This window comes from Stenella coeruleoalba (assembly GCF_951394435.1).
Source record: "Stenella coeruleoalba genome assembly, chromosome: 2".
Lineage (NCBI taxonomy): Eukaryota > Metazoa > Chordata > Mammalia > Artiodactyla > Delphinidae > Stenella > Stenella coeruleoalba.
Genome location: NC_137147.1, coordinates 45,483,837 through 45,496,173, shown reverse-complemented (window position 1 = coordinate 45,496,173; position 12,337 = coordinate 45,483,837). Strand labels below are relative to the sequence as shown.

The following is a 12,337-nucleotide window of genomic DNA, read 5'->3' as shown; positions in this document are numbered from 1 at the left end:
AACAGACGTCTCAGCCCTTGCTTCCCAGCGCTTGGAGTTGGAGAGTGTTGACAGGCATGGCAGGCATGCAGTGTGCAGTGGAGCAGCAGCTCTGGGTGAGACCCATGTGGCTTCCTGTCCCAGCTCCGTGTCGGCTGGCTAGCCTTGACAAGTCACTTAGCCTCTGGGAGCCCCACTTGAGAACTGGACACCCAGCAGGGTCTTGGACTCAGAAGAGGCTCTTGCCAGGCTGTGGTTTCCGTTTCCTGCTCCTTGTAATGAAGCAGAAATGCATCAGGCCCCAGTTCTAGGCACAGGGAGCAAAGCCAAGTCCTGCTCCAATGAAGCAAACACTCAACTGGGAGGAGGTGACAAATACACACATGTCAGGCGTTGGTGATGGCGATGAAGAAAAATAAAGCAGAGAAAAGGGATGGGGTGGAAAAATTCTGTTCACATACAATGAACAGAAAGTCCTTTCCAAGGAGACGGTAGAGCCAGAGACGTGACAGCAGGCAGAGAGTGAGCCATGGAAATGTCCAGGGACCAGCATTCTGGGCAGAGGGAACAGCAGTGCAAAGGCCCTGGGGTAGAAAAGGGCCTGGTGGGGAGTGAAGGAAGGGGTTGCTGTACGAAGGCAGAGAGGTAACGAGAGGCCAGGTCTTCGGGGCCTTGCAGGCCGTGGCAAGGGGTTGGCTTTTACTCCGATGGGAAGCCGCTGGAGGGGTCTGAGCAGAGGCCTGGCAGACTGTGACCATGACAGCTATTTTTAGGCACCAATTTTTTTCCAGCTGCAGTGGCCTCAGTGCGTCTAACAGACTCAGAGGTTGGTTGAACCCGAGTCCAGCTCACCCTCCACGCCGGCCCTGTTGGTCTCTCCCGTCCCCCGAGTCCTCCCAGGGAGGCACTCCAAACCCTCACCCTGGCAGGTGGAGCCAGTGACACCATGCCTACTTCCTCCTTGCTCTCAGAGCCCCTGTCACCAGTGGAACCCTTTGTCCCTTGCAGAATTCCAGCTTCCCGTGACTGAACCTGACATCAACAACAGGCTGGAGTCCTTGTGCCTCAGTATGACCGAGCACGCCCTGGGAGGTGAGTGCATCCTCCCCGCATGGCACTGCACGCCTGGGAGAACCCCCAGCCACGTGCCATCCTCCACAGCTCGGGAGAGAGGGAAGGGCACAGGCCGAGGAGGCAGGGGACAGGGAGGGAGAGGGAGAGTGGCTGCAGCGCGCTGTCGGACCCTCGTCAAGCCTCGCCATACACGGGGGCCGCCAGCGCCCTTGCTCCTCCTTCTCTGGGAGGTGCCTCGGGGCCCCCGGAGACCGAGGCTGCCCTCTTTCCCCAGAGGCTCCACCCCCCGGGGCACACTGGAGTCCCAGCCCCGCAGCTGTCCTAGCCCAGTGCGGGCGCTGGAGGAGCCAGGAACACAAGACGTGGCTTTTAGTGGAAACATTCCCCCACAGCACTGGATTCCTTCCTTCTCGGCACTAGATCCCCCAGTCCGGTCCAAGCGTATCCCAACTTGCTCTAAAAATAGAATTTCTGAAACCAAAATCCCTCCTTGTTTTTACATCTCCCTGTTCCAATGGCTTCCACAACGCCCAGAGCCCCAAGCAGTCCAAGGCGTCCTTCGCAGCGTGACAGGGACGGTCTAGTTGGATGCGCCAGGGGTGTGCAGGGCTGCAGCCCCTGGAGGAGCTCCCAGAAGCAGCTGGGTCGTCCCACTGTGTGTTTGGTCTGCAGCCCTGCATCGTCACAACAGCCCTGGGAGGCCTTCAGTGCCCTCCTGGTACTAAACGGGTGCCTTCCTCTGGCCTGGACTCACTGCCAGCCCTGGGGATGTTTGGCAGACAGAGGAGAGACGTCCGCCCCTTCCTGCCAACCTCCAGGGAGGCTGTGAGTCATGGAGATTGAGACAGGCCTCCTGTGACCCTTCCCGACAGCCCTGTCCGGTCTGGACGTGCTCACCCACCGCAGAGCCAGAGACGGGTACACGGAGAGGCACAATTTGTGCTAGCCCAGCAACAGCAGAAAGAAAGGCTGGTCATAAGCCACTGCTCCAGAGAGCTTTGTCCTCCTGACCAGGGGTGTTTAGATTTTCAGTCTCTACAAACACAGGCTTATCCTGAAACCAAATAGGACAAAGGTAAATGCTCTGTGTGGAGCAGAGTACAGGCCGGGACTGCACCCACCTGACCTCACCCATGCAAGGGTCTCCATAGCCTGGAGAAAGCCTCCGCTCCGTACCAGAAGGGAGCTAGCTGAAGGCCTCCCAGGGCTGCTGAGCAGACAGACGGTGGGGTGCACAGCTCCCTCCGTGACCCCCCGCGGGGGTTCCGGGGAACCCCATTTGCAAACACCACTCTCTCCCTTGGCCATTCAGTTCAGATCTTAGAAGCTTTGCGGCACCACTGGTTCATTCCCGGTACGTCCGCGTGTGGTGCCACCAGCTCCTCTTCTCCAGGTAACCGAGGAGGTTGGGTCAGCACCCTGACAGCCCCTGACGAGTAATGGGAAACAACCCAAAGGTCCGTCGGCAGATGAATATGGATGGACGAGATGCACTATAGCCACACGGTGGAATGCCATTCAGCCTCGGAAAGGAACGAAGTACTGTTACATGGCTGATCTGTGAAAGCATTATGCTAATGGATGAAAAAGCCAGACACAAAACGCCACACCGTGTGTGATTCCCTTAACGTGGCACGTCCAGGATAGGCAAACCTACAGAGACAGAAGGCAGATCAGTGGCTGCCAGGGTTTGGAGGGCGGTGGGAATGGAGCGTGGCTGCTAACGGGCACCAGATTTCTCTCGGGGGTGACAGAATAGCCTGGAATTAGGTGGTGGTGATGGCTGCGCAACTCTCGTGAACATGCTCAAAACCACCGAGTTGTACACTTTAAAAGGGTGACGTTTGTGGTGTGCAAATTATATCTCAATTTTGTCCTAAACGGAAGGCCTCCGGACCTGAGCCTTCAGCCCAGGCTCAGCCCCCTGTAGGCAGCCCAGGTGCCCTCCCACCTGACACCTGACAGGCGCTGGCTTGCAGGGCGACTCCACTGAGTCCTGCATTGCCTGTGAGAGTCAGCCAGGAGGACTGACCTCCCCCCGGGCTTGACAGATCTCAGGTAATTGGTGTGTTGGAACCTCTTATCAATCTGCTAAGTGCTAACATCATCATCATCATTAAGAGCAGTAATGCCAAATGCTCTTTATTAAAGGGAGGTCTTCATTGAAAGACTCCATTTTTAGCCTGTTCTTCTATTTTTACAGGAAACATCTGTGAACTGGTTTTTTTGCTAATGTTTTCATCTCGTTAATCTCCTAAGCCTTTTTATTGCTGTGTTTTTTCTCAATAATCCTCTCTGGTGGGAAGCCTCATAAGCAGTTTCCTGAGCAGGGAATGCAAATTAGGTTCAGGGTGGCCCAGTTGGGTGCGGTGGCAGCGGTGTGCCCTCCCACTGTGACAGCACCTTTCTGCTGGCCGACCCCCGCCAGGTGCCAACGGAGATGACTTTGCTGGGAACAGAACTTCTGCCAGTGAGTGAAGTTATCTTACATGAAGACGAATGACCAGGGAGAGGAAAGCAGAGTAGTAAAAGATGCTCCTCTGCTTGTATCTCGAGGAAAGAGGGGGAGGGCTTCCCTGGTGGCGCAGTGGTTGAGAGTCCGCCTGCCGATGCAGGGGACACGGGTTCGTGCCCCAGTCCGGGAGGGTCCCGCATGCCGCGGAGTGGCTGGGCCCGTGAGCCGTGGCCGCTGGGCCTGCGCGTCCGGAGCCTGTGCTCCGCAACGGGAGAGGCCACAACAGCGAGAGGCCCGCGTACCGAAAAAAAAAAAAGGAAAAGAAGGGGAGAGGTGTCCAAGTTCCTAGGACACCACATCCCAGGATGGCCATTCTAACGGGGCTGCTCCCCGGGCCCCAAGCCTTGGGGCCCATCCTTTTGTGCTGGCATCTCTGCTTTTTCAGTCTCCTCCAGTAACTGCTGCCCTCTGGGTGTTGGTCGAAGCTACTTCCTATCCATCTTCCTATCCTAGCCTTCCCTATCCATCTCTTCTTTTCTCTCCCCAGGCCCCTCCGACAGAACCGGTGAGGAAGCCCAGGGGGTGGGTTGCCTCTGCCATCTTGGTTTGTGAGTCTTTATTTAAGGCTTTCATCTGGCTCTGCTGGGCTTGCTCCTGACTGGTGGCCCCAGGTGTTCAGGGAGACTCAGTACCAGCAGAATGAGTCTGCGAGGCTCCGCCCGGCAGAATGGCATCCATAGTGAATCAAACCATAAAGAGGAATGCACGGTCCATCCTCGGATGTTCTGGGGTTTGTGCTTCACCTGAGCCCGTTGTCATTCCTTCCCACCTTCTCTCCTCACTCCTTCTTGGGACTTAAAGCTCCACTTATAGCCGATATAAGTGCAAATCGGGAAAAGGTTCCACTTTCTCAAGACATTATTCTGCCTTTCATTTGAAATTTGCCATAGTAATTATAAAACCTATGATGGTTGCATGTGAATGGTGCCCCTTTGAGTTGTGCAGTGCACGACCCGCACAACTGTAAATAGTGAGTCTGGACTTAACCTACTGGTCCTTTCCCTGCAGGTGAATACCAACCATCACCCTTGGAGGATGAGGTATAGGGTGAGAATTCTGTGAAAATGCAACTTGGGGCTGGGTTAGTTGAGATTTTCTTGTTTACAGCTCCTCACTTCAACAGCTATGAAAGGTTGACATTAATAAATGGACGAGTTGAGGCCCAGCAAGGGTGTGCACTGCGCTTCTCCAGACGAGGGAGTGGCCTCTGCACCCTCACCCCACCCACACGTGTGTGTGCACATATACACACACTCACTGTTCTCCCACAGCCAGTTACCACTGCTGGGCCACCACTCAAGAGGCTACGGTTGACGTGCATAGAAGGCAGGAAGAGGTGATTCGTTCACATCTGGGGACCTCTAGGATTGATAATCTGAAACAACAGATGCTCTCAGGGGCCATTTGCTTCCCTTCTTTAAAATCTCTCAAAAAATCATGTAGAACTTTACACATACACACACACACACACACACACACACGAGTACAAGTAAAACTGGGAAAACCTGTAAGATGGGTAGATTACATCAATGTCACTATCTTGGTGGTAATACTATACTATACTTCTGCAAAATGTTACCTTAGGGGCAAACTCAGAAACAGGGTGCTCTTTCTTATGTGGACTGACAGTGATCTCATTAAAAATCTGAATGAAAGAAACATTCTCCCTCCAAGTCCCTGCTGGCAAGATGCCAGCCTGGCACCACCCATGAGGCGGCCAGGAGACCCCTGCAGTGGGCTCAGTGTTCCCCTGTATCACTTAGGTCCTCCAGCTTTCCCTGGAACAGTCGGCCACGCCCCTCTCACACCTGAGCTCTGCCCACTGCATCTAGACGCACCTCTGCGAGACGGGCCTTGTGATGCGGAGGTTTAGACCAAGACACATCTACTGACATGTGGACGTCAGCGAAACCAGGGAGGCATCCTGCATCCCATTCTGGCCTTCATTTAGTGGTCACTGAACATAGTCATTTCTACCTCCTATGACTAATCCATGCCTCTCTCTGCTCACTGGAGAAACTCTAGCATGGACCATTGTAGGGACCTCTTAACTGGTTCACCTACCACCAGCCATGCCAGAGAAACCATTCTGAAGTCAAATCTGGTTACTCTACCACTTATAAATCCCCAATTACCTATGTCCAAGCCCCTGTTAATAGTACACAAGACCCTTATGGTCTGATTCTGGGGACTCTCCCACAGTCGCGTGTGAAAAGGGGTTGGGCAGCCGTTGGCTCCCTCTGTGGTCTGACTCACTCATGGCCTCTCCTCTCTGACAGGCATGTCCCCCACTTTCTCTATAGCCTGGTTTCACCGATTCTCCGTAACACCGACATGGCATATGCTGGGTGGCCTCAGCACTCTTCCATGTCCACTGGATCTTTCAGTTCCAGGTGCCAAAAAAAAATCTCACCCTGGTGTCTCTGCCCCCGATCAGATTCTTGAGACAGAGGATCTGGATCACTTTGGGTCAGTTGCATCCCCCTGGTCTGCTCAGCTGTGATCAGAGATCACAGTCACCACCACTCATCCCTGGCCTTTCAGCAGGGACTCAGGGGGAAAGGGAGATGCTCCCAAAGAAAGGGACATGAGCTGGACAGGTCCACCTGCATGTGTATTGCAAAACCTAGCTGGCTGTCTGCCGTATCTCCTGTCACTCCTCCTGTCCTTCATCCTAAACCTCCAGCCCGCCCCCCCGCCCACCATTTGATGAGCAGCATCACACCTGTACATGAGCTGTATGCCCTCCCCACCCTAATACTCTCCTGCCTCCTCTTTTCTTCTCCTACCAGACCATCTACAAAGTCATTTTCTTTCTCTGTGAAACCATCCTTGACTTCCAAGGGCAACCTAAACACTCCTTCCCCCTTGTTCCTGCTGTGCCTGGTACATACTCCATTACAGCAACCATCCCTCATGTGTCATTGTCAGTGTACATGTCTGTGTCCTGTCTAGGATATATATATACTTGGACCAAGTGTGAGGATTAGGTCTTTTCATCTTGGTTTCCAGGCTCAGTATGGCTCCTGGCAAAAATAGCTATGTTGAGTGGGTGGGTATGTGAAGAATGAGTGAATGGATGGATGGATGAATTTAACCCTTATCTGTCCTCAGAGACTGGGAGGTCCAACATGCATGACGCTGGAATCGGTGGGCATGAATGGAATTACTTTGCTCACCTGTGCCCATTGTGTCCTCCTTTCTCTCCCAGACGGGGTTGACCGGACCTCCACAATCTAGAGCTGAAGATGAGAGTGACCGCGCTGGCCGTGAAATCGACTGCTGCGGGTCCAGTGTTAGCCATCTTCAGGGTTGCACAGAATCCTCCAAGATACTTTGCAGCCATTTCTTTTCCCCTGGTCCCTCTCCCATTTTGATTTTGTGAGAGCGTAGGTCGTCCTTGTAAACATATCAGTAGACCTGGGACTGGTTATTTCGTCATTTGTTTCTGTCGTGGGATGGCTTGGTGTGGGGCATGGGGAGGGATCTCTAAGGGAAACATAGGACTGGGAACGGGTGGAGGGAATGCAAGTGGCTTCTTGGATGGAAATGAGGGGGAAAATAAAGAGGGTACCGCTTGGAAAGAGATGAGAGACTTGGGAGGGAGGCAGAAGCCCCAGCCCTTGGGAGCCTTCTCAGAAGCCTGCCTTCAGAGTCAGGCCCCGGGAGGAAAGCACGGATGCCTGCGACCAAAGCACAACGGCGGCTCGCTCTTTTATGTCTCCCCTGATTGGATTCCCTGAGGCCCCTGCTTGAAATCCAGCCGCAGAAGAAGTCCACATGACAACGGGGGCAGGAAGGGAGAAATTCCCTCCAACAAAATTTCAGATAAACTTTGATTTGTGTATTGTTTACATAACAATTTTAAAGGGTACATAATGTGTAAAGAGTTGGGCTAGAACTTTTCTTCATACTATGGTTTTTGTAAAGGATTTGTTGCTATGGATTCATTTTTTCCTCTATTTTTATAATAGCAGCAGGGTTGTCTTTTTAAATGGCTGCCAAGCTCTGCTTCTCGGGAAGGCGGAGCTGTCACGTAGGCCTGAGTTGTGTCTCCCACCTGTGGGTGGGAGAAGTGTGTAGGTGGAGTTGAGGATGTGGCTGGAGTGGGCGGAGCACTGGGCAGGGCGCCACCATGTGATCGGTTATGGGATTGCGCGCAGTCACCTAGGGAGTCTAAAGGAATCCTGCTGCCCTTTCTACGCTGGATTTGCTTCTCACCCGGAGAACCTCTTTCTCCCCACCCTACCATGGGGTGTCATCCTATCAGTCCTGGCCTCGCTCCACACACACACACACACACACACACACACACACGTGGGTACAAGTTTCACTGGAGGAGAAAAGGCAAGGATGGATATTTTTCCCTAGCAAGAGGCCTTAAGACCCAGATAATAAGCTCAAAAGGCCGCTTTTGGGGGGGTTGCTCGCAGGAACCCCAGCCTGGGGGCTGCAGCCCCTTGGCTCGCTCACCGCTGAGGAAGAGGAGGAAAAGAGCAAGGTCCGGCAACAGTGTATAAACGGTCAGTCAGCAAGTGGCAGAGAGAGCTGCGGGGAGACGTCCCAGGTGGGCAGTGGAAGAAGATGTGAGAAAGGTCGACTTCATGATGGAAATGATGATTCTATCACGTACGTCAGGGATTTGCTGTGTTGTCGGCTGATTTATCCACCCGCATGGAAGGGAGACAAAACTACTACTTAACATGGTGAGAGATTAACAAACTACGCTACCAAAAAGTAATAGCTCTATTTCTTAAGGGCAAGAAAGACTACGTTTGGAATTTGATGCAATAGAGGGTATTAGAGGAGATCCAAGAGGAGCTGTGCTCTGCGCTGGAAAATTGGGTTGTGTAAATGATGGTGCGACAGCTCAGCCAGAGGCGAGATCAGGGAGATGGTAGGAGGCCTGTTTATTGAATGGGTGTCTGGTACCATTTTGGGGGTTTGTTTTTTTAGCAAAGTCAGAGTCAAAATTAAAGAGATCAGACCATGAAAATCACTGCGTTTGCTTGGGGTTATGTTTTAAAATAATGAAGTAAATACAATTTAAAAGGCCTTAATGAAATCCAAACAGCTTTCTTCTACCTTCAAGATTGAAAACGTACACCCAACACAGCCTTGGATGTTGTGAAGCTTGCAAAGTCTTCTTAAGGTCTAAAATGTGGGAACATCTTAACCACAGAGAGCCTTTAGCAAGCAAAGAACATTGAATCCACAACATCCTGCACTGCATTTTATAAAAAAGGGGGGCTCTCCATGGGTGACTATGTTCTAAAGATGCAAATTCATTTGCAGAAAGAGGCAGCATTTTTTAGTTGATATGTTTTAACCAAGTGCCATTAACATTCATCCTCCACTCCCCTTTTCTAAGCAAGCTTAGGGTTACTTGGGGAATGTGTTGGGATGGACAATCGTGTGAGCCAGGAAGGACAAGTCAAAGATGTTGAAGGCCAAAGGCAAGACCAGAGGGTTTGCGAAGGTGTTTTTTGGATGCTAAGAACGTTAATGGAAGAAAAAAAACAATGGTGTAACACATCTTGTGGAGAAATTAAAAAGCATTCAGATCTGCTGCAAAACACGTATATCCATAAACACTCGGGTTGTTCAGAAAACAGATTGTGAACACAATCACATGAGCATGAATCCTTTAAAAGGATGAAGACCTTAAAGTATTTGCAAATCTGAATTTCTATTTATTCCTTCACTGAATATAGAAACAATGGTTATCTGATTATTAGAGATATTATTTTGGATATGTTACTTATTAACTTGCTATGGCTGGTAACCATGATAAAGTCTGTTATTAATAACAACATAATTCTTTTTTTAAAAGAAAAGCTTATTTTTCATTGACTGTGTATAGATTTATCTACTTAGTTGTGTTCTGCTCTTAGTGTTTTAATTTTTTTTTAAGTTGACTGTTCTGATAAATTTTAGGCGCCTGTCCCCACCTTGTTTTGAGTCCTGTGTTGACTGCAGGTATACAGCTCAATCTAAAAATCCTAAAGCAAAAGAACTTTATTTATAAAAAAAAAAAAATCAAACAGTTGCATGCATAGAAGGCTGTGAAGTCGGATATTGAGTAATAAAGCGGCAGTGCCTTTTTTTGTATTTACCCATTGACCCCCAAATGCAACTGTTTTATATTAAGTAAATAGTAAACATTAAAAATCTCAGAGTAAAATCTATTTCACTACATGGGTTTTTTTTCTCCCCTAGTTCTGATTTAAGCAGTGTGTATTTGACATCTCTACATTGTCCCAGGGACAGTGGTGTTCTACGATATTGTTATCATGTATGATGTTTTATTGGTGCTTTTTATTCATAGTGGTTTCTTACCAGAAACAGTAGGAAGACACACATGAACTGTGTACAAGAAATGAAACATTGCTGCTGATATGTTTTGTTTTGTTTTCCACATGCTTTTTGAGTTTCACTTTTTAAACCAAGGGCCAGCAAGCAAAATCAATGCCCTGAAGAGGGCGGCTGTTTGCACCAAGCTCTCCAATGCTGTGTATTGACGGTCCCTTTCTGGTACTCAGGATTGGAGCTAGAGCTGGGCCCCCTCTCCCATTCATTTGAAGAGACACTGAGGGAAACAAGGTTTTCTTTTGAGGTGTCGTTGGCTGCCTTTTACGGAATGGGAGCCTTCTCCGGGTCTTCTGTTCTTCTGCCCCTCTTGTAGCTACTGCCAGTGCAAGGTTTGTAGATGCACGTTCTCCCTCTGGAACCGGGATCTCCCTGAGAGCCTGGCCTGGGGGCTGAGCTGGGTTGAACGCATAGGCGCACAACCAGAAGGGCAGCGAGGGGAGGAGAAAGCAGCCCCCATCTCGGTGGCCCTCTGGGGATGTCTTGGGCAGGTGGCCCCAGCTTGGGTGCAGGGAAACAGCCTAACCAAGGCATTCAGGTGTGCCTGTTACAAGAAGGCCCTGGGGAAGGATAATTTGCACATGGGGCTGTGATAACACTAATGTTGATTTTTTGTTTTACAAGTCATCAGAGATGTTTGCAAAGTGAGTTTTATTTTTTTGTAATTCCTTTATCTTTACTTAAAGGTGAATGTGTATTCCTCTGGGAGGAATAGGAAGAAAACAGGAATGTTAATAATGTCAAACAGAAGACTTCCTCCCTTATTAATATATAACCCTCATGTATTTATGCCTAATGTAAGCTGACTTTTAAAAAGCTTTCTTTTGTTGCATGCCCCATGCAGACATCCCTATTGTACATGCATGCCTTTCGTCCTGTTTTCCTGTATAAAGTTAGTGAACAAAGAACTATTTTTGCCTAGTTCATGTTGCCAAGCAATGCATATTTTTTAAATTTGTCATATATGGAAATAGCATGTTTGTTACATGTAAAAGCTTTACTGATATACAGATATACTAATGTTTGAAGAAGCTGTTCTTTGCAAGTGTACAGTTTTCAAATGTTACCAGTGAAACACCCTTGTGGTTTAAACTTGCTACAATGTATTTATTACTCATTTCCTCCCATGTAACTAAGAATCATGGCTATATTTCATATCAACGTTATATTGAAAGTGAAGGGAAATGATTAATACAAGGTTTTGTAACACTGGTGTGTGTCTTTTTTCATTTTCGTCAATATGATCGATTAGAAAACAAGAACTGAATCTTAGAAATAAGCCAGCCAGGAAGAATAAGCCTGACATCCCTGTAAACTGTTCCCCCCTGACCATTCTATGAAAACTGTGTCTTCCAACCATGAGCTACTTTTTTTTAACAAAAAAGGTAGGAAGAGAGGTGTAAAATTTTATGCAGCTTGATCTGTGCCCAGAGTAACCAATAAATGTATCACCTGACTTAGGGGCATGTTTCTAAATAAAAACTAACCTTGCAGGTGGTACTGTTTATAGCTTGCTCTCCACCCTCAGTGCCTTTGAAATCCTATTTTACCCCTTAACCACAGCATGAACAGTAGCCTCCTTGGAGCCTTGGGGTTTTCAATACACATGGCTTGAATCTTATTTTAATACTTCTAATTCCAGTAAGATATATAATATACATTAATATAAATTCTACATAATGTGTCAGTTAAGCATACGGTTGGAGAGACAAACCTGGGTTTGAATTCGGCTCCAGCCTTCTCTGGCTGTGTGATCTTGAGCAAGTTACTTAACCTCTCTGAGCCTTGGGTCTGGTTTGGGTTTTGGCCTATGACACTCAAGGTTTGTGTAGTTAAAACTCTAGTCCAAAAAATAAAAGAAAGAAGGAAAGGTAAAGACAAAATAAAACATAGGATACAGAGGTTATTACCACCAAAACCTAGCAACCTGAGATTTCTCTGAGGCAACCACGGCTTAACATTGTGACAGGGACCATCCGGTGACTGCCTTTCCACCAGGCTCAAGCTGCTGAAGAGACTGACAAGATCCAAAAGGATCCCTGGAAATGTGAAGAAATGCCTCGTAAGCTGAGACATTCAATGAAATCCCTCCTGCAGTTAAACTCCCATAACCCAGGTGAGCTCTATCTCGGTATTCTGAGAGGAGAGGTTAGTGTACAAGAGAAAAGTTGAGCCTCACTTTTGAAATGTGTGGAATGAGGGGAGATAAGAGAGTTGTGAGATTAGAGGGACCATAAAGGGCTCAGCACGGTGCCCAAAACGGGGTTAGTTAGCAATTTTTTTTTTTTTTGCGGTACGCGGGCCTCTCACTGTTGTGGCCTCTCCCGTTGCGAAGCACAGCCTTCGGACGCGCAGGCTCAGCAGCCACAGCTCACAGGCCCAGCAGCTCACGGGCCCAGC

General features: G+C 49.1%; 1 protein-coding gene across 6 annotated transcripts in view; it reads left to right on the top strand.

Annotated features, from left to right (window-relative positions):
• SAMD4A (sterile alpha motif domain containing 4A) overlaps positions 1-11,365 on the top strand; it is a gene marked incomplete at its 5' end in the record, with an annotated part of 233,905 nt that extends 222,540 nt beyond the window's left edge. For 3 of the 6 annotated variants that reach the window (XM_079906296.1, XM_079906293.1, XM_079906298.1), the window contains 2 exons: positions 988-1,071; positions 1,588-2,424. In XM_079906296.1, the coding sequence (XP_079762422.1) occupies positions 988-1,071; positions 1,588-1,637 (134 nt within the window). In that variant the 3' untranslated portion in view covers positions 1,638-2,424. Of the gene's footprint in view, positions 1-987; positions 1,072-1,587; positions 2,425-2,446; positions 3,541-6,779 lie in introns of those variants that run through there. The other 3 variants (XM_079906297.1, XM_079906295.1, XM_079906294.1) reach the window with 2 other exon arrangements.
• Between the last annotated feature and the right edge of the window lie 972 nt (positions 11,366-12,337).